This window comes from Parambassis ranga, chromosome 13 (genome assembly GCF_900634625.1).
Source record: "Parambassis ranga chromosome 13, fParRan2.1, whole genome shotgun sequence".
Lineage (NCBI taxonomy): Eukaryota > Metazoa > Chordata > Actinopteri > Ambassidae > Parambassis > Parambassis ranga.
This window is the reverse complement of record NC_041033.1, coordinates 10,203,425-10,229,957: the sequence shown is the minus strand read 5'-3', so window position 1 is coordinate 10,229,957 and position 26,533 is coordinate 10,203,425. Positions and strand designations below refer to the sequence as shown.

Sequence of the window (26,533 nt, the reverse complement as noted above, 5' to 3'; positions counted from 1 at the left end):
AACAACGTAATTTTAGTTGGTGGATTATATCATTTGGTGAAATTTATCCGCTAATAAAAAGCCTGTTAATTTCAGAGCAGGGGCAGCGAGCAGTAGTCTTTTTCTTTCTTTCTTTTGGCACCAGATTTGGAAACTACGTGGAGCGCGCGCACTGCTTGCTGTGTGTGTGAGTGTGTGTGTGATACGGGTGCCGTGTGGGATATGACTTATCACATTGTATGACACCGAACAATAAACTTAAACCAATTTATGAAGCGTCAATGCGTTTATGGTTTAGCCTGTCGTGGTTGGCTCCTCTCTGCAGTCCTATACATCAAACTGACGCTCACTCTGGTGACATCTCCGTAAAAAGTGATCGGAATCAAATCAAAGCTTTTAATCTCACCAATCACCGTCACATCTGGACGCTTCCCCTCACATAAAGACTTCTGTGGCGGAGCTGCGCTTTGGTTCTAGGAGCGGTAAAAACAGAAGGACTGACCGGAGATGGGGCATCATGTTGGGATGATGAAGTCTGTTAGTCAGGCGGTATTTAGACCGACATTAAACTTTCTCAGTGAAATGACGATTAATGCAATTTATCCATTGTGGGACTAATAAAGGTATTCTTGTTCTTAATCTTAATCTTAATGTCGATACGGATTGTATGCTTTTATCCAGATTCTTTATAAATAGCTATTATTCTTTTTCTATTCATTACGTAGAATGTGTTCCTTTTATTCGCTTCAAACATCTGTAGGGGTTCACATGGTGTATTACATTATTTTAGCTTATATGCATATTAGTACAATCCCCTGAGTCACAATAAATAAAACACAAAGCGTCTGGTTTTTAGGCCTGATCCGTTTTAGAGAGCAGTTCTGCTCCTATGCGCATCTAAATACATGCAACACTAAGGATTTGATGGGGTCATTAAAATCATAATAAACACACATTATGTCTGGATAAAATATAGGTGGCACTTGATTTGGTTACATTTGGTCTTTCAGGGAAACCTGAACGCGCCAGAATTAGAACCGTCCGATAAAGGATCTATGTGACCTATAAGTCATTTAAATGAAGAAATCGCAGCTTTCTTTCAGGATTTTACTCTGCTGACACCTGCAAGCTCGGGATGCTGAGTGGACCGCGTGGGCGGTGCAGTGCAGAGCGGTGGGAGGGAGGGAGGGAGGGAGGGAGGGGGCCGTCCGTGTCCACGCTCACTCACTGCTGGCATTGTCATGGAAACTAGACCACCGCCTCGCTATTGTCTCGCGCCCTGCCAAGTTTATTATAAACACGGCTCGAGCAGCAGCGCGCTGTCAAACGGAGCGCGAGCGCAGAGCTGAACTGAACTGCGGTCCAGGGAGACAGAGAGAGAGAGAGGGAGAGGAGACAGAGAGAGAGAGGGAGAGAACCAGGACAAAGTGTGAAACATCTGGATTTTACTTACTGAGAAAAGCAGCCGCGTGACAGTGAGATATAAAACACAAAGCTGACGTGAGTTTTTGGTGTCACGAGCCAGCTGTCTGTGGACATTGTGGACAGAAAGTGAGCAGTCTGCACAACATCCACGCCTGAAGCCTCCTCTCTGACTATCTGAGGGCTCCCCGCGCCGTCTTCCTGCGTGCAGACCGGTGTGCGCACCGGCTGACCTCCATGTATAAGATGGATTACTCCTACCTGAACTCCTATGACTCCTGCATGGCGGCCATGGAAGCCTCGGCCTATGCGGACTTCAGCTCCTGCAGCCAGGCCAGCTCTTTCCAGTACAACCCGATCCGGAGCGGACCTTTCTCCAACCCAGGCTGCACCCCGCTCAGCACGGCCAGCTGCACACTGGGAGCCCTGCGGGAGCACCAGCCCACGCCGTACTCCTCAGGTAGACAAGACCAGCTCACGCTCCTCATGAAGGGCCACACCTGCAGCAGGACGGGATTAGATTAGGTTTTAAAGGGAGGAAAGGATCAGTGCTAGGAGCTCTGCAGCTTGTTTTGGGCCTGTTCATGTTTTTGTTTTAATTTTTTAATTCTTATTACGGGCAATAAAACATACATGGAACAAAATTCAATTATAATGTTATGATATCATGGCCAAAATATATTTGGACAAACATCGAACTGTTTTTAATTTATATAAATCTAATTATTATATTAAAATAATTACATTATTGCAGTGATTCATTTATAGACGAAGACATTTCCAAATTAGTAATTCCAAATGGGGGCATTTTTAAAATATTAATAATAACAATAATAACAATAATAATAACAATAATACATCGATGAAAATGACTCCTTATTTGTTTAAAACCGTAATAGTGCCGTATTCTTAAAACTACACTTAGTGTAGGGATATTTCAAACTGCATAACGATCCATTGTAAATTGTCTTTGCAGTAAAGCTCTCTGACGGACAGAATGTGCTTTTTGACATTCTTAAATATTAAAATGGCGTTTATTTATTTTTACAAGAGGCCCAAACTCTCCTCAAACAACAGTTTACGGCTAAATTAAAAAAACAAACGAATACATTTTTACCAGACATTTTGGTAAATTGTAAATAAATTAATATGACGTTTTCTTCTTTTGATTGACAAAACAGTTATGATTTCATTGTTTGAAATTGTTCTGACTCGGGCGCGGCCTCTGTTTGTGTTCTCATTGTAATTTCAGTCTATTTGTGGTTTTAGTCAGGTCATTGTAAATGTTACTGTTTGATGGTTGAACAGGATTTTTAATTTTTACCTTGCAGTCCCCTATAAGTTCTTCTCGGACCCGTCTGGCCTGAACGAGAAGAGGAAGCAGCGGCGCATCAGGACCACCTTCACCAGCTCCCAGCTCAAGGAGCTGGAGCGGGTCTTCGCTGAGACGCACTACCCGGACATCTACACCCGCGAGGAGCTGGCGCTGAAGATAGACCTGACCGAGGCCCGGGTACAGGTGAGAGGAGCATCTGCAAAGCTTTACCAAACACAATGAATGTCACGTTATCTGACTGTACTTGTATGCGCTGTTATATGTATTCAAACATACCTGTGTGTGTGTGTGTTTGTCAGGTGTGGTTTCAGAACAGACGTGCCAAATTTCGTAAGCAGGAGCGCGCAGCCAATGCCAAAGCCAACAGCTCTGGTGGCAACACTGGCAGCAGCTCTAGCAGCAGCTCCGGAGGGAAGAAGGGCGGAGAGCCAAGAACTTCATCTGATGATGATGAGTCCAAAGAGTCCACCTGCAGCCCAACACCTGACAGCACGGCCTCCCTGCCGGGATCAGCCAATGGAAATTTGGGGAGCCCTGCCAGCCTGAGTCCCAGCCCAGCTCCTACTAACAGCTACACTAACACCTCCAGCTCTCCAGTCCTCCAGGGGCTGAAGCCTCCCAGCTGGTCCAGCCTGGGTCCGTCCAACCCGGCCGTGGCCCAGCCTGCTGCCCAGACTCAGGAGATTCTGAAGGCCTGGCAGCCGGCGGACAGTATGACCGGGCCCTTTGCTGGAGTCCTGTCCTCCTTCCACAGAAAACCCAATCCCACCATCAAGACAAATCTGTTCTGAAGCACAGAAGGGGAAAAAAAATGAGAAACAACCTGGAGCAGAGAGGAGTTTCAAGCTTTGTGGAGACAATTATCCATTATAACTCACCAGACTGCTGTAGGTCAGCAAGGCCCTCAGCTGTCCACCAAGAAACTGCCAACATGACTAAAATCATAGGTCTCATCACATAATATTATACAACTGCGTACCTTCAGCAATGACCTTGCTCACCCTCTAACCAGAGCTGCTCATCCAGTCTGGCTAGAAATCCTTCTTCCTCAGACAAAACGACTCTTTAGGATACTGAACTATACAGGCCCCAAAATCCTCTGATCTGACTCATGCATAGACAGTTTCTCAGCATCACGTTCCCACGCTCACAGCACTGCAGCAGCTCTGATGAGCATGGCAGTCAGGTACGAGTTTAAAGCAGAAATCCAAACATCATGCTCCAGTCTCTGCTGCATGGAGGGAAACAAAAACACATTTTAACCCTCAAGCACAACTTCCTTTAAGCCTCCCTGACACACAAAACTTCCACCAGAAGGAACAGGGTCCCCCCTTCGAATCTCTTTGTCAGGCAGATCGAGGCACCCCAAAATCCAATTACAGCAGCTGGGTGCAGAGTTCGACACCTCCCCAGCTCATCCTGTATCAAGTCCTGACTCCCACACTCTCATCTTCCATGAGATTTTATGTCCCATCATGCCTTTCTCTGTCAAACAGTTGTGACTTTGTTACAAATCTGCAATGAAAGGAGACTGAGAACTGTGACCCCATTTCCAGTTCAGTTTCCTGCCTTGTTCTTTGGGGCGGAGCAGGGTGTAGCCTACACTAGTACACGTGTACCAGTTTCAGCTGTACTGATGGGAACATCGGAGTTTGTGCAACAGGCGGTGCTCGAGTTTCGTTGACTCTCTCATATCTGACAAATGTGTGATTAACAATATATTGAGGTGGAGTTTTCTACTGTATGTTCATTAATACCCTGACTTTTGTTGCAAAGTTGTAAACCATCCCTTTCACTTGTTGCATATCAGTGAAAAGCGGCTGATTTTCTCCTAAAAATCTACTGAAAAAGGGAAAAAACATGTATTTATTAATATTTTTTATTATGTGAGAGAAAACTGACATTTCTTTGAACTACTACATAAAATTTTGTGACTGTAAATTCTGTAATTAGTAATATAAATATTAGGTAGACCTTTTTTTTGCTTTACAGATCTATTTCATTGCAGAGCATCTGTCTCAATGAGAACTATGACCGGACAGAAAGTTCTAGTGAATGAGAAGTTATAGCACTACTCTGAATATTCTAATAAATCTACATTATGGAGGCACTACACTGATGCATTTCATGATCTGGTTTCTTCTTGTGTGGGTTGTGGGTATTGTGCAGGAATCCAAAACTCACAAAGCTGTCGCCATGACTCCTGAAAATCATGGTTATTTTTCTTTCCCTTTCTGATGCAGATCTATGGACATGCAGCTTTCCCTGCAAGATGACAAAATAAGTATGAGTGAAATCTTAAAAAGATATGTAAAGATATTAGTTTTTAATTAAAAAAGTGAGTGAACATTAACTTAAAGCAACCAAAGTAGGAGACTACATGAAGGAACAAGATAAAATGGAGTGTCAGAGAAAACAGTCTGTTTTTCACGCACACACACACAAACACACACACACACACACAAACACACACACACAATCACACACACATCACTGAGAACACTGAAAGGCCCAAAAAAGGCTTAAAATGACATTTGACTGAACACATCTGATCCACATTCTGCATCGGGTTGTTTGGCATTTAAAGGATTAGACACGTACAGGCTGAGGGTATTCATGGGTCATAAAAAAAATAGAATCAGAGTAAAACAACTTTTTTGCTTTTGTTTTTTAAAAAAGATTTAAGATATTTAGCCTTACTTTAGAATTGAACATTTCAAGTTTTTTCTTCTTACTTGATGAATGCATTTTGGTAGCAAAGTCAAATTTAGTGTGATCCACCTTAGTAAAGAAAAGGTGTCAATGAACTGATGCAGAAGAGGAGGCAGGATTTAAATTATGAACAAATGAAAGCAGTCTGAAAACTAACAATTTTACTTGCTTAGAAAACAGCACTAACAATTATAACTAATTTCACTGAATTAGTTGTCTCTTATGTTCCCCAAGTTTTCCACAGCCAGCATCTCCTGATGAGGTGTGTGGAGCAGCAGCACCCCCTGCTGGTTACGTCAAAGAATGAGTCCCCTCACATCATACTGTGCTGGGTGTGTCCTGCAGAAACATGACATTTCTGTTTTCTTATGTGTACAAAATAAATGGAAGTGATGTCTCTGTTAAATAACAAAAGACATATTGAGGATAAGAAATCCCTGCTCAGTTAGGATAATCTAAAATGGCACGCACACGTTGAAATTTAGAGTTCTCACAGACCATTAGCATGAGCAATGTACTGTGTACAAATGTATTAATATCATTGACCAATAAACTCCATGGTGACTGAGAAGAATGCTGCATTTGGCAGTGTGAAAATGTTAAATGTACAGTCACTGTACTGCAAAGATTAGGCAGGTGGTGTCAAAAGCAGATGGCTAACAGTCACTAAAATGTTATACAAAGATGAAATATGGACTTCTAAAATGAGTGATTTGGTTGGCTTGCTCAATATTCCCTTTTTCATTCAAATAAACATAAAACTATAAACACATGCAGATACACCAAAGACAACAGAGGCCACCACTTAAATAACAGTGGCCCAGACATCATCACAAAACTGATGGGAAAAAAGTGAGTCGAGCTTACTTTTGCCTGACTAACTAGCAACATTCTGTTTGCCTTCATCGTGGGAGGGTTTCTCTACCCAAACTGGGGCCTCACAGTACTCCTGAGTCCTCCCTAATAATTCCCAGTTTCCCAGATGTGACCGTGAGTGAGGGGAAAAACCAAACACTCAGAAGTCTGGCCCAAGGCTCTGATTTTTCCTTGTGTCATATTGAACTTGAAATTTCCCACTTCTGAAGGTTCACTTCACAGCTAAGGTTTCTCTGGACTGACTGGATCTTGAAAGTCAGATCTAATGCACCTCTGAACAAGTTGCATCTCTAATTCAGTCTGGCCAAAAAGAAAAAACACATACTCACTGGCTTTAAAAGCCAGGGGGTTATGTAGTGACGTTTGAAATGATTACTATTAAATAAGGCCACATCTATGACAATGACAACACGTATACAGTACATGTGAAAAAAGGGACGTTGGTTCAACAAGTGTTTTTGAAAGTACAAATTGGAGTGCAATTTCTCTCAGAAGGCACAGTCTGGCATTAATTGGCACGTTCCAGCTCAGTTCAGTTCAGCTGAGATTTGGCCTCTTGGGACCTGGTGTGGAGACAGGTTGGTTTGGACCAGTCATAGACCACTTTGTTACAGTTTATTTCTGCTGCTGCTGTTGCTGCCTGAGGCTCTCCAGCAGGATTCGTTTGTGGGTGGGGTCGAGCACTCCTGCCTCCTCCAGGTCCTCTTCAGTGATGTCACTAGAAAAGGAAAACAAATGATAATACAAGGTTGAGTAGAACACTTTTGTTTTTTTGACAAATCCTACATGTACAGAACTGTTTTCCAGAAATGAGGTGCACAGAATGAATCCACTTACTATTAACTAATAGAAATTAATATAATGTATAGACGAGAATAGACGTGTTAAACATGTAGCAGATGTTTCACTCTTAAACCTCACACGAGGTGAGTTGTTGCAGGCACAGATACCTGCTGCAGACAGAGAGGAGGTTGGCTAATGCTATTAGCTATCTTACAACAAACAGCATGTTTTTTTCAGCTGCCCTTGTATTGCAGAGCACAAATGTCTACATCTGAGTGTGTGACAGAGTGTACCTGAGGAACTCCAGATCATCCCAGCCGTTGTGTAGAAGACCCTGCTCATACCTCTCCAGTCCCAGCCTGTGTAGCCACTCCCCCACTGAGGATTCCCCTACAGACAGCGATGAACTACTGCTGCCCCAAAGTGCCTGCGCAGGAGAATTGCAGTGTTGGATCACATAAAAACTGATGTAGACATCCTCAGCTCATCACAGTTTTAACAATCATATTACAGGAAAGAAATGGGTACACAATGCTAGAGCTTGAGACTCGATTTTCCTCCACTTCTAAAGGCATAAGATGACATCTATCTTACAGATGGCTGTATGAAAATGTAGAGGTATTATGTATATATGCTCTGAAACAGCTTAAGAACCGGGTCATGTGCAACTTCAAGCAGTTGAAGCTGAAGCTAAGTTCGAGTAGTGGTCAGAAATGGAGTGAACTATCCAAAACAACCCTAAGAATTTACAGCAGCATTTGTTGTAGCAGCTACCTTACATCATAAAAAGATAGTTTATTAGGCACTTAACTAAATGGGTTCATATAACCTTACCTCCTCAGGCATGTCCTCTGCAATACTCTCTGTGATAGGATTTCTGGGTGGGAAGGTGCGACAGGCATCCAGACATAAACCCATTGGCTGCCCTCTAAGAGGTGGTGGTGCTGAGGGGGCACGTGGAGGCTGACCAGGAAACTCACTCTCACTCAGTGTCTTTGCCATCTGAAGCACAGAACATGACTGGTCATCCAACGCCCCTGCCCCAACTCCTCCTCGCCTAAAACCTTCCCCTAAGGCAAGTGGTGCCCCGGGGCCAGCTGCTGGGATCCTGACCTCAGCCAAGTCTGGGTAAAGGGGGCGTGGTTTGGTGAAGGGGGCCTCTGCGACCATCTCCAGAGCTCCTTTAGGAAGCGGAGGAGGGGGGAAGTCAGGAGGGGGTCGATTCAGTGTGGTTCCAACTGTTCCACCAACACTTCCTCCATGTGCCCCCGTCATGCAAGCTGCTCCATCTTCTTCAGAGGAGGCTTCCTCACTTATTGCACGTACTGGAGGTCCTGCCACTGGTCTGCGCGGGTGAGGGGGTCCAGAAGTCGTACAAGGGGGTTTGGTTCGAGCCAAACCCCCTTGTGCAGAAGAAGGGGCTTTAGCTGCCTGGGGGTTTTGTGAGGTAGGAGATGGGAGAAGCTCAGGAGAAAGAGCAGCAGCTGACTGGTTAGGAACGCCCTCAAGGATGTAGTAGGCTGGGTTGTTGTAGCTGTTCTTGCTGATTGATGGATCACTGGTGTCTGATGTGTCCTGTTTAGGTCTTCATGGTACACACAAACACAAACAGGACATTAGAATTGACGTGTGTTTGTGTGTAAAGAACACAAATGACTGTGTATGTACCTTGCAGCAGTTTCCTCTTTGCTGCTCCGTTCTCCCTCCTCACTGACCTTTCCCAGCTCACCAAGCTGTTTACGAACCACAGACGGCCTGCATCCAACACACATTACACAAAACGGTTTGACACAGGATGTAGGATGTCAATATCTGCACACTAATTTAGGATTGTAAAACAAAGGCAAGCTGGGCTGCCATCGGTAAAATGGCCATTATCCGGTTTCAGATGAAGTAATTTAACTTTATGTGTGCAGTTACTCTTCACACACCAGACATCAACTTGTGTTATTCACATAATCTGTGAGTGGTCATTATGTTCTGGATCATCAATGTATGGGAACACATCACAAACCAGAATATGTAGGTAGAACAATATAAAATTGTGTGCATATCATGATAAACCAACATTAATGCAAATATAAAAGAAGCAGTGTGTACTGACTTCACATACTCATGTCCCACTCTGGACAACATGGTGGATTTCCCTTTAGGTCCGCCAGTCTCATCTTTGTCCACACTGATCCACTCTGAAGTAATGACAAAATGGCTTAAAAATGAAACCACACTTGAACAATGTATGTCTGTCGTTTCAAAAATTTGAAAGTGTATTACCATACAGTCTCTCCCTGGTTCCCATCCTTTCAGATGGGACTCTGACCCTCATAGACCCACGGATATTTCCTGTTTCTTCGCCTCGGTGGGACAGGTAGGTGTGGAACTGCTGGGCTGTGCTGCCAATCATCGACTTTAGAGCCAAAACGCACTCTCCTAGCACGGAAAACACACACAAGGTTGGATCTGTGAGAAAGTCACTTGGAGAACTGCAAAAAACTGGACCACAAACATAAACACTCTTTACCATAGGACTCATATCCATCAAGTGATTTCACAGTTAGCAACAGATGTTGGTCCTGTAGGTACTCGATCTCTGACAGAAGAGGTTTCAGCGTTGTTAGCTGCTTGTTAGACCAGCCCACACGCAGGAAGTTGACATTGTCGCTGCTCTGACTGTCGTTCTCGTAACTCTTCTTGAACTCTATAGGTTGGTGTGAGAGAGAGAGAGAGATGCAGGGTAGTGGATGGGCGAGAGGACAAAGGGAGGAGGGGTGTTTCATTCAAAAATACACAGTGGACAGGAGGTGAGGATTTAGAATAGGTCAAATATGGAATCTCGTTTAAAGGTATACTGACTGCCTGAAATAAGGAGGGAGGGAGGAAAATACAAACAGAAGAAGCAGACACAATTTTGTTACAGGAACCGCATATGTACTGCAACTCCAGGTGGATTTCTGTCACACTGTCTGTATACAAAAGGTGTAGGGCTGTTCAGCTAACCTTCTAAACAAGTGGAGTAGAATTCAATGAAGAACTTGGTCCGGCTTGCCGTCTTGACTATTGCCTCGATGCTCTCAAACTCAATGTAGGCCTGCTCTGAAGACTTTGGCAGACCTAACAGGATAAAGAAGAGGAGGAGGGAAGATGGAAAAAGAGAGAGAAAACTTGAGTGGGTGGTGCGGAGTAGCTTTTAGCAAGGAAGGAAAACAAATTAGAAGTTACTTTCACATGTCTTTGTTTAATAAAGAAAACCACACACCCAGATCTTGAATTGAATTTACTGATACCTACCTTTCTTGGAGACAAACTGGGATGTTACGCCCACCTCAAATGTAGCAAATACAGGGGAATGATCACTGGTCACAATATCATCTGTACAGCCTGGCAAAAAGAGCATTAAATTATTGATCATTCACTGATTTACCACACATTAATATTTACGTTTAGTTGACATTAACCCCTACACCCCAAATAGCTTAAATTTTTATTTTGATGTCTTACCATAGGAGTTGCAGACAATGTGAGTTTCAGGGTACGACTTCCACAGGATTCTGTCACACCATGATGGGACATTAGTCCTCATCTAGTAGACAGAAAAAGTGGAAGATGCAGCAGAATTAACAAGAAGAGTCAGGAAAAGGGGAAGTGTATCTGTGAGGTTGTCTGAGTTAGTGAACGTACCCCTGTGGCCTTCTGCTTTTGCCAAACATATGTGTCCCTCGAGCCTCTTTCGTAGCGGTAGGTGGGTGGGAATGAGATCTCTTCCTCCGCTGCAAGAAGAAAGACAGAAAGACACACTCACTTTTTTGGAACTGTAAATATTAAACTGAATATTTATAAAACAAATGGACAACTGATGAAATGAAAGACAGCCTTATTTCAATTTTATTTCATATAATTTCATTGTGGGACACCAGATTAGAGTCAGGGAAAATATTGTTTGAGACCCCTGCTGAAGTTTGCCCACTAACAAAGAAATGATCAGTCTATAATTTCAATAGTAGGTTTATTTAAACAATAATCCAAAACACACGGCCAAGGCAAAAAAGTATTGATCAAGAAGAAGCATATTAAGGTTTTGGAGTGGTCTAGTCCGTCTCCAGACCTTCAAGGTTCAAGTTGCAAAACATCAGCCACGAAACATTAATGACTTGGAGAGGATCTGCAAAGAGGAGTGGGACAAAATCCCCCCTGAGATGTGTACAAACCTTGTGGCCAACTACAAGAAACATCTGACCTCTGTGATGCCAACAAAGATTTTGCCACCAAGCACTAACGCACGTTTTGGAGGGGTTTGATACCAATTCTTAAATATTGTTCTGCCTCTCACTGGTCAAAAAAAACAACAATTGAAACCATAGACTGATCATTTCTTTGTTAGTGGGCAAACTTACACACTCAGCTGGGGTTCAAATCATTTTTTTTATATATATTTTATATATATATATATATATATATATATATATATATATATATATTGTGCTGACACTTTTGCACTATTTGTTACTGATGAGAGCAATTTTCACAGTTCCCCACTGTATTAATGCTATTTTAGCAAAGTTAAAATGATATGAGAACGATCACAACAACAAACTCACTTGATGGTTCTGTTAAGTCTGTTCTCATTTTCTGTTTGTCAGGTGGGTTTGAAAAGAGTGAGCAATGTTATTATTAATAACTATTATTTCCCTACATTTAAACATATCCTGATCTGACTCATGATTGAAAGAGTCTGGGGCACAAGGAGAGAAGTAAGTCATACTCACCAAAGCGTAAAAAGACTTTGTTCTTCTCCCTCTCCAGGTTGAGCTGGTCTACTTTCAACAGGGGATCAAACTCCTTTCTGTTAATGTAGTTTAAAATCTCCTGCACACACAGATGTAAACAAATACTAAATTAGAAAATAAAATTTCATCCCAAATGTGTTGCATTGGTTTGTTTTTTGCTTCACCTGTATGTCCATATCCAGCCTGTAGTTGAGGTCTCCCAGCCAAAAGAGATGGGTAAAGCGCAGTGAAATGTCAAAAGAACTTAGCTGTTTGTCTCCGAGTGAGAGCAGCCGTAGAATATCAAGATAGTTTTGGTTTCTCCTGCAGAGGTCAAAGGTCGCATATATCAGGAGGTAAACGTCTGTCTGTCTGAGATGTTTTAACTTTACTGATTCAAAGGTTACAACTTACAGTCAAGATGATGAAAGATGCTAATATAGATATTGTTGTTGAAAATTTTGTCAACAAATCAACTAAGACAAAAAAGGTGTGTGTAGGGCTGTAGTAGTCACCTTGCAATCTTTTCATTCCCTGATGTTAAGTGGCAATTCACAAAGCCAAAAGACGTTCCGTTGAACATAAAGGATACACCGACTGCTCCTTTGTTACCTAGAAACACATCAGAGCAAACATCAAACTAAATGTAAAGAAACTGACTAATTAGCAACTATTACTTAAAGGAAAAATGACTAATTCTGATTCTGTTGTGTGATAGTAAATTCTCATTACAAGCAATAGATTTTTTGTCAAAGTGTCACCACATGAGATACAGTAATAAGATAACGCTGCCATTATTAGACCAAGGTCAGGGTTTTTCTCTTGTTGTTGTTTGTTTTTACATAGACTTTACCGAAAGACTATATACATTTGTTTTACCCAAGGTGTTGGCAATGCCCGTCTTGACACTAGACATCCCCACATGGCTTATCCGGTTCTCATGTTCAGGTTTCACCAACACAGCGATTTTTATGTTCCACAGAGTCTGTACTGCAATCTACGTACATGAAAAAGAGACAAAGGGGAACTTAAAGTCATCATTTCTGCATTTGCACCAAAAATGTTCCATCTTTATTCAGCTTCAGTTTTCTTCTTCTGGAATATTCGTCTCTGCCTTCTTTACTCACCGGCTTATAATCCAGCTCCGTCTGGTCTTTTAAAATGGCACGTAGTGACTCCACCCACTCCCGGTCACACACTGAGTTCTCCTGGGTTCCAAATACATACAGATCATGTGGGATGGTGACAGTCATCTCATCCAGAGTCTTGCCAAGACCACGACACAACACCCACGAGGCCACAGACTTTGGTGCAGGCACTGAGCCTAAGGACAAGAACAAACATTCTCAAAAAAGTTACTCTAAAAATACTAATGTATATCTGTGTTACTTCTCACGTAACACATGTTGTGTTAGAGAATATCTCTGTGGGTATCTAACCCATATTCCAGGTGCCTATGAAGATCGAAATCATGTCTGGCTCATCCTGGTTGGAATGTTTGTTCTTCATCAGCTGCAGCAGCTGACAAAATGCCTCACGCTTCTGAAACACACAGATCCACACACACACATCAGTAAGTGGACATCTCTACAGAAGAGTTTGTAGAGTTTTTTTCAAAGTACATTTTAACATATGGAATAATTATAGAACAGAGTACCGGTATATGTTAGTGCTGTCAAATCAAAGTGTTTTTGTTATTAACTTAGAGCAGCTAATAGCTTAGAGTTTTCAGAGATGGTGAATTGCACTAAGTATTGACATCAGTCTCAAAAATCTAGTTAGTCTGACTTAAAATGTGTGTGTGTGGATATAGTGTGTAGACCTTGGCGCTAGCAAAGATGAAGTCTTTCCTCTGGCTCTTATCCTTCTCCTTCTCAAACACAATGCCCAGTTTATTCTGCACCCGCTGAGACTTGATCAGCTGACGTACTGAGAGACAGACAGATGGCAGACAGAAGATTAACAATGAAGAGATCCGAGAGGAAAAGCAAGGTGTACAAAAAGTTGGGGGGTAAAAATCCATATATACTTCATGTCTACATCTCAGATAACTACGAATATCATTGAGGGTATTATAGGTCTAGTTGCATATTTTATACATATTGTGGTGAAGCAAAAATGCAATTATAACAGGATTAATGTAGATTACTATACATAAGTTACTATTTATGCTGTAATTGTGCATATAATTAATAGTTTGCAACATGAAATGCACCATGTGTCTTAACTCCTCTCTTATATAACTCGTTTTTTCATTACAGATCACATTTTTTGTTTGTAAAGAAGGTTAGGGTGCAACTTACTCTTGTCATGGGTAAAGGTGGTCCAGTCCTCTTGATTGTCTTTTACCTTCTTCATCACTACCAGCCTTCCTCCCTCAACATCCACAGACAATGTGTACTTCTGGCTCTTTCCTATTTTTGTCAGCTCTGCCAGATAAACGTCAAGCTTCACCTGTTGTGAACCGAAGAAGAAGAATTAAACATAAGCACAAAGTGGGGATGCTCGTGAGTGCGTGTGCAGAGCTTATTTCAGAGCAAGTCAAATTTTCACACCACCAGGGGTCTCCAAAAGGAAAACACAAAAAACTGTGAACACTCTCACTTTAATGTTACCACACACAAAAGGACCTACTGCTTCTCTTCACAGCTGCTTTGCTTACAATAAATATGTTTCTTTTTAGCACATACTTTAGAAACAATTCTAAAATTTTCATTACATACCGTAGTTTGAATCCATAGGACTAGCTATAACATAAAAGTCAGAATTTCTCAGAAAATCTCTCTAAAGATAGGTTTCGCCTAGAAGAGAGACATTCTGATGTGATGCTGTGATGTGGTCTTGATCTGTGTTAGTGGGTAAATCAGGTGCCGAAAACATTTCTGTTCCTGTTCAACAGGAAGCGACTGAAAGGATGTTATCACTGAGAATTCATGCTGATGGCCAGTGACTCAGAACATTCATCTGTTCTTTCCTCCCTTTTTCACAATCACTTTTCCAACTTTCTTTTTCGCTACAACCTGTTCATTCAATTGTCACTCTTTAAAACTGCATTTGTCCCATATCCCTAATTTATGCTGTAGATACATTGCAAAATAAAACTTAATTGTACAGTGAATGTGAAATTGTGTTTACTCTACAAAGGAGCATGACCACAAAGGTTACAGATACCATGACAACCTTGCAGATGATGCTAAAGGAAGTGTATTACAAACATTCCTTTGGTCTCACATCAGCTCTGCTGACACACTTCCTGCTGTATGTTGAGGAATACATAACTCTCTAGGTGCAGTGTTCCCTCAACAGTAACATTTAAAATTTTACTTTAGCACTCCACAAAGAGAGTAGAGAAATTAATATCACATCAGGAAAATGCCTTTTTTCTAACAAAAATCATAAAATTAAAGGTTTACAGGTCTGAGAATAAGCTCCCATGAAGGAAACCCACTCTCTCTCACAGGAAAGGTCCTCACTACTTCTATAACACTCATACTGCAGTTAGACACCCACTGATGATGTATGTGTGACTGGTGTGTGTGCGTGGCTGTAGGGGCTTACCTCAAAAGCCTGCACAGGAATGGCTTTGCTGTGACGCATGGAGAGAAGAGGAGGGTTGCATGGAGAGGACAAGCTCATGTCCTGCAAAGCTTTCAGAGCCTGAGGGGGACAAAGTGAAAGAAGAGGAGAGAAATGTGGCGAAACAATTAAAAGAAAGCAAGATAAAAAGTGAAAAAAAGAAACAAGACTAAACTGTAATGTTTTCTATCTCAGTGTTTTGTGTCAGTGATGGAATGGTTTCCCATTTCCTGGATGTGATCTAACAGGACAGAGGAGGAGGTGGAGCAAGTACCATCACATGCATCCGGACATGTAGCTTGACTGCACTGAGGCCATTTCCTCCCGAGGCAACTAAAGCCCCCCTTACAAGTAAAGTCATACTAAAACAGCGTGACCTGTTAACATGGTGTACGTGTAATTTCTAAGGTTTACTGCACTAGAAAACTCTCTGGCTTTTATTACTTTGCTGTAATTGCAGTAGTTTTGTTTGTATGCAAAGGTTTGGGTAAATATCAAATGCTGATTTCTAAAATATACATAAATTAAAAAAATATCCCTTAAAATGTTATTACACAATTACTTTTTATTTAATTAATGCATTCGTCTAGTATCATGTAGTATCTTCATCTTCATTAACTCAAGGTAGGAGGGTAGGTGAGGAAACCTCCTTAGGAGATGTCAGCTGATAACGATTCCAGACAGATATGATCTTTAATCCTTGCGGTTAAAGCTGAGCAATCATGACGCACACTGACACTAACAGGAAGCTGGGGATGGCTATAACAAGAGATATTATGTATGCTTTCAGCTTTTGATTTTCACTTTCATAAAGTGATTAATGACAGCTTTGAAGATCTGTAAAAGACTGACATCACTTTTAAAAAAAACATGCTGGGCAACGATCAGACAGGAAAAACCCATAACACATACGGTACTCTCATTTAAACAATAAGAAAATGTTTTTAAAAGGCGGTGTCAACAAACTACCTCTCAGAGAGTTCAGAGGTGTCACATTGAAATGCCGCCAGCAAAGCAGATGATCCACTATGTCCTGAGGGTTATCTAAACTAACCACCTCCAACTAAAAGTGTTGCAAAGAAAAAGAAAGAAGGAAGCAGGAAAAAAGATGTGGGGTTTTACCTTCTTCTCTATGGAGGACAGCAAGTCTTTAAGAATTGCCAACTTGGTCACAAGGTTCTCTAGTTCCTGGTCTCCACCCTGATTCACTGACTGATGGAGGAAAAACAAACAATTAGAAGCCATGTAAACTGTGTGGTTCAACTAAAAGTAGGGAACACAGTTTAGACCGAGGATTCAAGGATAGGGAAGCAAAAACATGACATTTGGGAAGGTTTAAAATTACAATCCTGAAAATTACTTTGCAATTATGTATAACATCCCTAAAAAAACACAGCAGACACACACATCTCACACTGGGCAAAACACAGGACTTTGCTGAAGCATCATTAGCTCTACCTTTTGTCCACACATAAAATGTTTATAGTGTGACTATGTCTACCTCAGTCATTCAAAGAAGACCCTAGAGGCAAAATGAATGCTTTTCCTTTGTGTATACTGTATATACATATGTGTGTGAATGTCTCTGTGATGAGTTGTACGGGTCAAACAGAGTCTTAAAGATGACCACAGTGTCCACAGAAGTGTTGTGGAAAGTAACCAAAACATTTCACCACTGCAAACCTAGTCACACATTTAGAGGGTAGTCACATGGCTTCAAACAGACCCTAAGCCAATAATGCTTCCATTTATCATCAATCAGTCCCCAAATTTCTTATCTTTGATTGGCTGTATGAGGTGGAGTGAGTTGCCCTCTAAAAGGCAAGCTGGTGAATTCATTCCTGGCCTCACTACATGTCAAAGTGTTGCGGGAGAGGGCAAACTCCCAATAGCAGATGAGCACCTTGCATGGCAGCTCCGCCAGCGGTGGCATGGGTGAGTGTGTGTGAACACTGTAAAGCACTATTTTAGGTCTCACGCAGAAATGTGCCATGTTAGTGCAAACAAAGAGGCAAAAATGTGTACCTGTTGGATCATCTTAGAGACCATGAAAGCACTCTGCTGATCAAAGACTTTAGACAGGATCTCCAAACCCGAAAGAACTTTATCCACCTCCCTGTTTGGGGAAACAAAGAGAAGGATTTACAACTTTAACAGTCTCAAAGCTTCCTTTTCTAATCAGGGTCTTCCTCTTCATTCAGATCTATAGGGAAACATATGTTTAACTACATTTATGCTTGCATGTTGGGGGATGTGTCAAAAACACCAGATGATTAAGTATCATGGGATTCAGTTGTTGTTTGCTACATTTCTGCATTGAGGTTTATTTTCCATTGCTTATCACACTGTTTGAATGTGCAACATGCGCTATTGTGACCAAAACAAACAGATGAGGAAGCACGCAGCTGTGGGCTGTAGGATACAAATCCTCACATCAGCAAGTTTTGTATAGAACATGCATGGACAATAGAGTGTGTCTGTGGAATAAGTGTCCTGGTACGAGTGCTTACCCATTAAGGCGTTTGCAGGAGGCCACTAGTGTTTTGTTGAGATGAGGCAGGGAGCAGGCGCCCTGTTTGACAGCCTCAAGATCCAAAGCGTAGCTGCCCTTCAGGTACTCATGAGAAATGGTGCTCAGGCCATTAGCTGCTGGAGGACTAAAAGATAGGAAAATGAAATCCAGTAAGTTTTTACAGTAGTCCTCACGACATGAATCCACAACATCAGGATGTAGATTACAGCATCTACAGGTAAAGCGCTGGCACTTGACTGTGTCATCCTGTTGGGCAAGCTTTGCTTTTATTAGTGTAGGCATTCTTGAGTGAGTCTAGATCATCCTGGAGTCCAAGTTCACATTGGTGCCAAATTTGAGCAAATTTCCTCAAGGCCTTTCTGATGTATTGCATCCACAACAATGGACCGGATGTGAAGTCACAGTGACTTTTGACACCAAATTCCAAATCAGTCCAAGTGGATGTGTGTGTCAAAATATGAATAGCTCCTACTAATAGCTTGAAAAACATAAGGTATCTGGCCACAGCCTGCAGTCCGTCTAAACTCTGTGGTAGTATAAGTAGCATCTTTATTAGTTACATCATATATCTACATCGATTTTCCATCAGTACAGGGGTGAACATCCTTTTTTGTTTTGTTTGTCACAGAGGGCCAACTTCCATTTTGTGCATATTTTTAAAAATACCAAAATTGCCTACTACTAATATTAGGATTAAGGTACCTTTATAAATTTACAGCTAAATCAAGAAACAAAATCCCAAATGTTTCCAAGCACATGTTCTTGCACCTAGTTATATTTTGAACATGTACACAAAGTACACCTGCAGATTCTTAAGTGTGAATGAAAAAGGTATCTTGACTTCCTTTATAGACCTCTGTGAGGTGTTTGGTACTCATTTGGTTTGCTTATGAATCATAAAATCTGATTTCCAGGGCTTACATTTCCTTCCAATGACACCTTGACAGCTACTATGACTGAAAGCAACATATTCTTCAGTCATTTTTTTAAGTTCAGAAGGTTAAAGCCTTCTTGTTACTTTACCCAATAGATTATTATTATTATAACTTATTGCATTATCAAAACAAGATTTAAAGTGCTATAGTATGTTCTGTACAATTACCCCACTCTCCTAAACCCACCTTTTTTTATTAATTTATACAGACATATGTGCACACATAAACTACACCCCCCACTGCATCATCTGTGAGCTATGTGGTTTTCTGCAGGATGTGGCTTACCCCCATTATGCTGACAGAGGGAACACATGTGGAGAGGGAAGGATATTAGTGTAAATGTTGAACTCGAGGGTGAAAGAGTGCTGGTTGTGTTTAATTTTAAAATGTTTAACGTGTGTTCATGTATGACACATAACAGACACAGACACAGAGACGCACATGTGTTTAGATCATTTGGTAATTACCCTCACAGCGAGGCAACATCCTGTTCCTAAGGTGTGTAAAATGTGAAATAAGGCTTGTGCATGTCTGTGTGTGTGTTATAAAGTTATAGTCATGTTATAAAGTTATGAATGTGGTTTGTAATCAAATTTTTTCAAGTACCTTAAATATTACTTGTGAACAGAACAGAATGAACTTTGTACCTGTCTGTGGCTGTGTCTGTTCCAGGAGGAGTGGAGGTGGAAGCAGAACGAGGGGGGAGAGGTGGCTTCTCATCCTCTCCATCTACCAATCAGAGAAAATGAGTGTGAACATACAATGACAAAATGACCTCTGGGGACATGTGCTTGGATTGGCTCCCACCTGAATAGTCTCTGTCATCACTGAGAGCTGTCTCTTCTCTGTCCACAGGGTAAAGCAGGGTGGTGACCAGACCCTGGCTGGGCTGCAGGTACAACGACACCAACTCCGGCAATGTCTTAAACCGCTTAGGCTGTACACCCTGAGATGTCTGACAGCGAGAGGAAGGAAGGCAAACAGCAAGGGATACACAGAGAGACAGGTTATTTTCTATAAACACAACAATTACTTCCAAAGTCCTTGGCTGCAAGTAGTCCTGTAACTCAAATCTCTGGTGGCCCCCATTGTTCCACATTTAATGTTGTGTAAGCAAATACAACCTAGCAGGCTAAATATAATTCAACCCAGGAAGAACTGTTTTGGTAAACACTGCTGGCAAACAAATTTAGTTTCAGTAGGCAAAATCTACTACCCAAAAATATCATAAAGAGGGACAGACTTCTGTGATGTGGCCACATGGTCTAAAGCACCATGTTGCCGTGTGTGTGAGGCTGGTTGTGGGGACTTCACAGCTGTTAGACACAAGGCACAAAGAAGCTGCTGTTGGTGTGTGAGTGAGCTCAGAGCCAACAAAAGCATATCTGCCTGCCAGCTGCTGCTGAAGCATGGCTAGTCTGAGTCTGAGTGTGTTCATCTTTCTGTACCTGCACAGCCAGAAATCCCTCATCGTCTGGTAGGATTCTGTATGTGTGGACATGCTTCTGAAACCTAAAAGAAGAAAGAAAACATGAAGATGGAGCAGGAGTTGGACCAGAAAGAGTGAAAAACAAAGTGGAAGGAGTGAGAAGGAAAGTGAAAGAAGAGACCGTTTTTTAAAACATATTGATGACTTCACAAAAGTATCACTTCATGTGTGACATTTGTACAAACACTCTTATGCTTGACCTCAACGGATAGGGGTGTGTATGAGAGAGGGGGGTTTAGACTGTAGAGAGCTCAAACCTGTTGCTGTCTGTCATACTTGTGAATGTGTTTTATCCTTACAGTAGGATGATACAGTAAAGCAGGACAGAGCTAAATCCAGAAAGAATAAAATATAAAATGATGATAATATAAAACAGAAAAGTACAAAAGACAGCATAAAAGTGTATTTCTTTCATTAAAATAATGAGTATAAAACTTCTGAAGCTGAAATACATTTCTATTTGAACCTCAAGCTTTTTTTTAACAAATTGCAGATCAATGCTCTGACATTGCGACTACACATCCATATATACACGCCTGCAGCCAGAAGCTGCAGTGCAATGATTTCCATGCTTGCACTTCATGTCGGTTCAGTGGACCAATTAACAATTTGCCAAGCAAACATTGTGGTGTATGTCAGATGGTGTACGTGCATGTCTGTCTGTTTAGAAGTGTAGGTGTTTGAATAGCAACCTATGCAAAAGTGCTTGAGAAATGCTTTAACTTCAGCTTCAACACTGTGCTTATTTACAGTATATCTATTTGTATACACTGAGGGAGGGAACGATGAATCCATGTAATGGAAATCATCATCTCTGACCAACATGCTATTTTTCTGGTTTTTCCAGGTCAAAGTCCAGCAGGCACTAAAACATGGACTGGAATTGAATAGTCTTAACAACACAGTATCAACAAAGGACAAGACACGTTTTTTTCTTTATATCCCTAAAACAAACTAAATTGTTAGGAGTCATGGACCGCTACACATTAAACCTCTCTGGCATGGAAGATGAACCCATGTCTGTCCAAATGGGCCACAGAAATCATTTAATATGGATTCATAATAGTAAGCAGGACTCAGTGTTGGTCTTAGGCTGCAGGTACTATGAATGGATATTTAGCATGAACAAAATGGTTAGGCCCACATGAATAGATTCAGCCATATAAACAATAAAACGTTAACATGGCACAAAACGTATTGCCAATTTTACATTTCCAGTGCATTTGGAGTGTTTTAACCTTTGGACAATTTCCTTATTCAGAGGAAATTATGTTTATACAGGCCTATCACCAGTTCCTGCTGTAGTTCTATTGCCAAAATATATGTTGTCCATTTCTGAATTGTTGCAGTGAAGTTCCTTATGTAGATTTGTCAGAGCTAAACAATGTGGAACCAAAACTTGAAAACAGTCAGAAGTTCCCATGTTGAACTGGTTATAATCAGCACATTTATCAGACTGCAGCAAATAATAGTTCCATATTTCAGCTCAGGCTGGCAGTGTAAGCTACATAAATATTTGCTCCTGTCTTTGAAGGTCCAACAGTAAACAGCCAGTGAGATGAACTGTTCCTTTTGTCTATCTGCCTTTTAAAACCATATCCATTTTAATCGTATCGCATTATAAACACAAGCATTGTACATCCAGCGGCACAAAAATCCATACACAGGCGTCGCTGCTGTGTACAGTGTGCATGTGTGCGTGTCTGTGTGTTTGTTTTCCTGTTGGCACCTGATGAGATTCTGTGTAGGTCTGTGGAGTAAATACTATTGTTTCAGTAGCAGCAAACTTAACAGAGGGGAAGGGAGGAAGAGAAGTGAAGTTTACTGTGGGATAGCGACTCAATGTATACAGCAACAATGGTCTGCACAGAAAGCCACACTATTGACTCCCTTCTTGGAGCTGTGAAGTGCCACCTCTTTCTCTGTGTCATCCTAAGAATAAGCACGACCTAACCAGATATGCCTGAAACATCTGGGATTAATAACAGACACTTAGTTGATTTGAGGTGGCTCACAGGGTGAATTAAACATTATATGACTCATGGCACAATTCAACCATGATCATAATGTTTTTGTATATGTTTTTATAATATGTTATTCTACCAGACAGATCAGGAAAATCAGACAAACAAAATAAATAAAAATGTCAAACCATCAACAAATTATTTTAAGCATTTCTACCCAATTATCATACAAAATAAAAAATAAAATGTATTATAAATAACCCTACAAGGTGGTACATGCACATTCTTTGTGAGGAATGTTTTCACAAAAATATCTACGGTTCAAACGCACACACAGAGGCAGAAGCATAGAGGCCAAGTGAACCCTGACATGTTAAGACGCGCTGCACTGATACTGAAGAACAAACTTGGTAAAAATAACAAATATTCTCATGTCTCAGAGTCGCTGATTTATCAGCATATAGATTTGCATGATAATCCACGTCTTTAACACACTTGTCACTTATTGACATACCTCATTTTATATTCTACCCAAGACACTTCAACAGCATCAGGAACACACACATTCTGTAGGAGGTACTGACAAGCATTGAGTATTAACCATGTTATCATCAATCTGGTCAGGCTGGTCACTTCCAACATCAAAAGCTGCATGCAGACACACAAAAACCAAAACCTGCAGACACAAATTAAACTCGAGGAGGAAGTGAAAAGTAAAAGCTTTCAGACAGACCCAGGAGTCAGTCCCACAACAACAGTGGAAACTCTTCCTAAACACACTGGTGTCTCCAATGCTCTTAAAAAGGAAGTATGTGTATGTAAATCACGAGGGCAAGCTCAAAAAGCCATGTCAAGTAGTCACATTCAGGCTTAAACAAGCCCCTTCACAAAAATAAGATACACAATATGACCATGGTTACAAGTTGTTTTTAAATCTCAAACACAGAAACAGTTAAATTTCATTTCGTTTTAACTGTTTGTGCTCGGCAGGACATGAAATAAAGGAAATAATGCACAACATTAAGATGAACGGATAAGCCCTGAGCCTCCAGAATAACACAATAGGATTATAAACTAAAAACAGTGTGTCTTTCTAAAACCTTTTTTTTTTACAGCTGTAGTGTTTCATAAATTTACTGAATTCACTGGAAGACAAAAGACATATCAGAAGTCAGAGATTCTCTATCCTGCAAGGGTATGTACCTAAGAATGTGGTAATCGCAATAAAGGTGTCTGTTTATATAATCTGTTCCTCTCAGATTATACGGAATACTAGATTGTCCTTATATATTATTTAACAAGCTGCTTGTTTCTTCGTCAGTACTAACATTCAGCACAGACTTATATTATAAAGATGAAGGATTTGAGCAGTTCCCCTATATATCTCCACATTATCAACATTGCTGAATGACCCATTATAAAAAACAATCAATAGAAATATATTAAGACAGGACAATAAAGTAAACCAGTTCCAGCTCTACTTCAATTCACATCTCTTCTTAATGTACCTAATTAATATCCTCATGATCTTTAACTTTAGCCTAGAGCCATATTGAACTGCAAAAACTATGTCATGAGCCAGTCACTATTGAACAACTGCCTTAATCACATCTCCAACATCACTATTCAGGCTGTATGTGTGTGAACATATTCATTGCAAAACACAATCTGTGATGTCTCAAATTTGAGTGGTGATCAATAACATCAAGCGCATTACGGCTCTGCATAAAAGGTTTTAGCAGAAAAAAAACATCTTACTGATGGACTGAGACAAAGTCTGTGAAGCGAGACGTGAAAGACGAGAAAGGCAGAGTTGGAGGCAGGAATAATACTGGAAACAACTATTTTACATGACAGGGATCAACACACTAGGAAATTGTATAGTTTTTAAGAACCAAACCTCCCACTTATCACCACTTTACAGGCTTCTGAGACTGAGTCTGTATCTAACAGCAAATATCAACGAATTGTATTTGATGATGTATTTTCCTGGTTGAATTCAGGAAGTACAGAGTTTACAATTACTTTTCATCTTGATAATTTATTGTTTCAGCTATAGTAGAATCAATTATAAGTGTCAGGTGATGGTGTATGATCCAGACACCGCACATACATTGTGTAGTGCTACTGTGTTTTAACACACAGACAATGCATGGGGTAAATTATCAGATAGGGGATGTAGGTCAAGTCAATGTCAGACTGTTGTGTCACATGGTCTTTTATTTCCTGCATCAGGAATGTGTTGTTGTCTATGCATCTGTTTGATTTTGTGTGGGCTCAGGGGGGATGTGAGTCATTTTGCTCATTTGTAGTTTAATTAGTTGAAGTTTGAGTCAAGTGTACACCCTGGCATGCTGTAGCTGTCCCTGTGCTAAACTTTAAGAGCATTTCCTTTTGCACTCAACACAATTCTGAAGATGCATGGAGATAGATGGGGTGGATGACAGGCCCTCTAAATAAAGACAGCCCAGAATTTCCTGACACTTTGTCATTTTATGATAAACACTGTGTGTGGAGATAGAAACAGCCTACAAGCTTCACCACTGCACTGATCTTACACTGGTCTTAAATTAAAACACCAGCCCATGGATGCTTATATTTACCTCCAGGACCATTCAGTTGAATGTCACTGCTCACAGCCCGCAGGCTGATTGCAGCACAGAGCCCTATAAAAACGGTGCTGCAGGCGACCACATCACACAGAAGACAGACAGGGACAGCCCTAAACTTGTGTGCCATGCTGGAGTTTCACTGCTGGGCAGACAGACAGTCCTTTTCCCACTCAGTGACTTGAGAAAGTAAACAAATGTGTTTGGCTGAAATGCGAAATACTGGCTGCAGTAACAACACTGCTGTTTAACTTGGTGTTAGTTTGTAAAATAATAAAACAGACTAGCAGGGCTCACAGGGCTGAGCCTCTAAATTATAATGATAAAACAAGATAAACTAAGCCCAACGACGCCACAGAAGTTACTTACAGTACACACAAAGCGTATGCCCCGTTGACACTCTCACTGTCCCGCACCAGGAAGCTGCCATCTCTTCCAGCCCGGGCAAGCAGCTCCTCGGCAGCGGCTCGACTTAGGTCCCGGTGATACCACATTGGCGGTGCGGGCCCCAACGGAGAAACCCCTCCACCACCTCCCCCGGCCATGGCCACAGCCCTTCAAACCCGGTTCAACTCGAGCTGCTTCCCGTGTTTTCTGAAAAACTCCCAAGCCCTCCTCCAGGCTAGCAAACAAATCCAGCGAGAGCCGAAAAGAAGCGCAGAGAAGTGCATAAACGTTACTCTGGCTGCGGTGCGAGGGAACCGACGGCGGAGCTAAAAAGTTGTTAATTTGTTTAGTTACGTTGTTTGCTGTTGTTCCTTCAGTTCCTGAAAGGCTCACCACCCTCCTCTTTCGTTTCCCAGTCCCACGGAAATCAGGGTATGTAAATCCACGCAGGAGACCGGGCAGCAACAGCGAAGGGGGACGAGCTGCGTCAATGTAATGGTAATATGTAGCACTTCCGGCGGGGATTTTCAAAATAAAATAGGTTGTTGTCGGATTTGCGGAGAGAGTTTTTATATTGATGGCTCAGCTAAAGTTTGTTTTTACTTAATCATCTCTAGGTAGCTTGACAGAATCGGAGGAACGATGGGGTTAAAAGTAAGCAAATAATAAAATTGACAATTAGGAAAGGATGGAAAGTAACTACATTCACTCATGTGCTGCGCACGCATTTACACTTTTTATTGCCTATATCTCGCAGATTTAATTGATAGTTGCTTTTCAGGCTCAGGTTTTATCTTAACCTCAAGATCAATAAATAAAATATGATGTTACATATACAACTACACAGTTAAAGTTGCTGCACCTTGACCACATGCAACATTAAAATGTTTTACTCACTTTAGAGTTTCTAATGTACTAATTAAATAATGCATGCTCATCCAAAAACTCTATGATGAGGTTGTTGTGATGCTAGTAAATGTAACTTTACTAAGTGCACTCTTTTTTTTCACCAGTGAAGTTGATGCAGTTCCATTTTTACCTATCAAATATTTTCCCCACATCCTGTTTTTGTCATCATTTATAAATATCCAGGAAATTAAATCCACCTCCCATTCTTACCTACACAAAGCTACAAATGCGAACTAAAACGTCATTTTCCTCTTCTTGAA

At 41.2% G+C, this 26,533-nt stretch overlaps 2 protein-coding genes across 5 annotated transcripts; one reads left to right on the top strand and one right to left on the bottom strand.

The window, feature by feature from the left end:
- The first annotated feature begins 1,397 nt into the window (after window positions 1-1,397).
- phox2a (paired like homeobox 2A) lies at window positions 1,398-4,742 on the top strand. The gene is made up of 3 exons (XM_028419530.1): window positions 1,398-1,861; window positions 2,733-2,920; window positions 3,037-4,742. Exons 1-3 carry the CDS (start codon window positions 1,639-1,641, stop codon window positions 3,526-3,528), a joined length of 903 nt encoding a protein of 300 aa, XP_028275331.1. The 5' UTR covers window positions 1,398-1,638; the 3' UTR covers window positions 3,529-4,742.
- Window positions 4,743-5,465: 723 nt separating this feature from the next.
- Window positions 5,466-25,856, bottom strand: inppl1a (inositol polyphosphate phosphatase-like 1a). 4 transcript variants are annotated; one of them, XM_028419467.1, is made up of 28 exons: window positions 25,719-25,856; window positions 25,347-25,599; window positions 20,364-20,427; window positions 19,723-19,870; window positions 19,563-19,644; window positions 17,958-18,104; window positions 17,473-17,563; window positions 16,570-16,659; window positions 15,430-15,528; window positions 14,175-14,325; window positions 13,694-13,800; window positions 13,311-13,413; window positions 12,999-13,195; window positions 12,751-12,868; window positions 12,387-12,483; window positions 12,057-12,195; window positions 11,872-11,971; window positions 10,787-10,875; window positions 10,607-10,688; window positions 10,397-10,486; window positions 10,106-10,219; window positions 9,630-9,806; window positions 9,383-9,538; window positions 9,213-9,297; window positions 8,777-8,863; window positions 7,943-8,693; window positions 7,402-7,535; window positions 5,466-7,043 (listed from the first exon to the last, which is right to left on the bottom strand). In XM_028419467.1, the coding sequence occupies exons 2-28, from the start codon at window positions 25,520-25,522 to the stop codon at window positions 6,941-6,943; spliced, it is 3,777 nt and encodes a 1,258-aa protein (XP_028275268.1). In that variant the 5' UTR covers window positions 25,523-25,599; window positions 25,719-25,856; the 3' UTR covers window positions 5,466-6,940. The 4 variants fall into 4 exon arrangements, with proteins under 4 accessions (XP_028275268.1, XP_028275270.1, XP_028275267.1 ...); XM_028419469.1 differs by having other exon boundaries at window positions 7,943-8,110; window positions 8,222-8,693; window positions 25,347-25,840; XM_028419466.1 differs by having other exon boundaries at window positions 25,347-25,840.
- Window positions 25,857-26,533: the final 677 nt, after the last annotated feature.

What these genes read in the sequence shown, in the direction of transcription:
- phox2a (XM_028419530.1), top strand. Translation starts at nt 1,639, where the DNA reads ATGTATAAGATGGATTACTCCTACCTGAACTCCTATGACTCCTGCATG. An exon ending in GCCCACGCCGTACTCCTCAG is followed by an intron (nt 1,862 to 2,732) that starts GTAGACAAGACC and finishes TTTACCTTGCAG; the next exon opens with TCCCCTATAAGTTCTTCTCG. An exon ending in TGACCGAGGCCCGGGTACAG is followed by an intron (nt 2,921 to 3,036) that starts GTGAGAGGAGCA and finishes TGTGTTTGTCAG; the next exon opens with GTGTGGTTTCAGAACAGACG.
- inppl1a (XM_028419467.1), bottom strand. Translation starts at nt 25,522, where the DNA reads ATGGCCGGGGGAGGTGGTGGAGGGGTTTCTCCGTTGGGGCCCGCACCG. An exon ending in CATAGGCACCTGGAATATGG is followed by an intron (nt 13,196 to 13,310) that starts GTTAGATACCCA and finishes TCTTGTCCTTAG; the next exon opens with GCTCAGTGCCTGCACCAAAG. An exon ending in GGGCATTGCCAACACCTTGG is followed by an intron (nt 12,484 to 12,750) that starts GTAAAACAAATG and finishes ATGTGTTTCTAG; the next exon opens with GTAACAAAGGAGCAGTCGGT.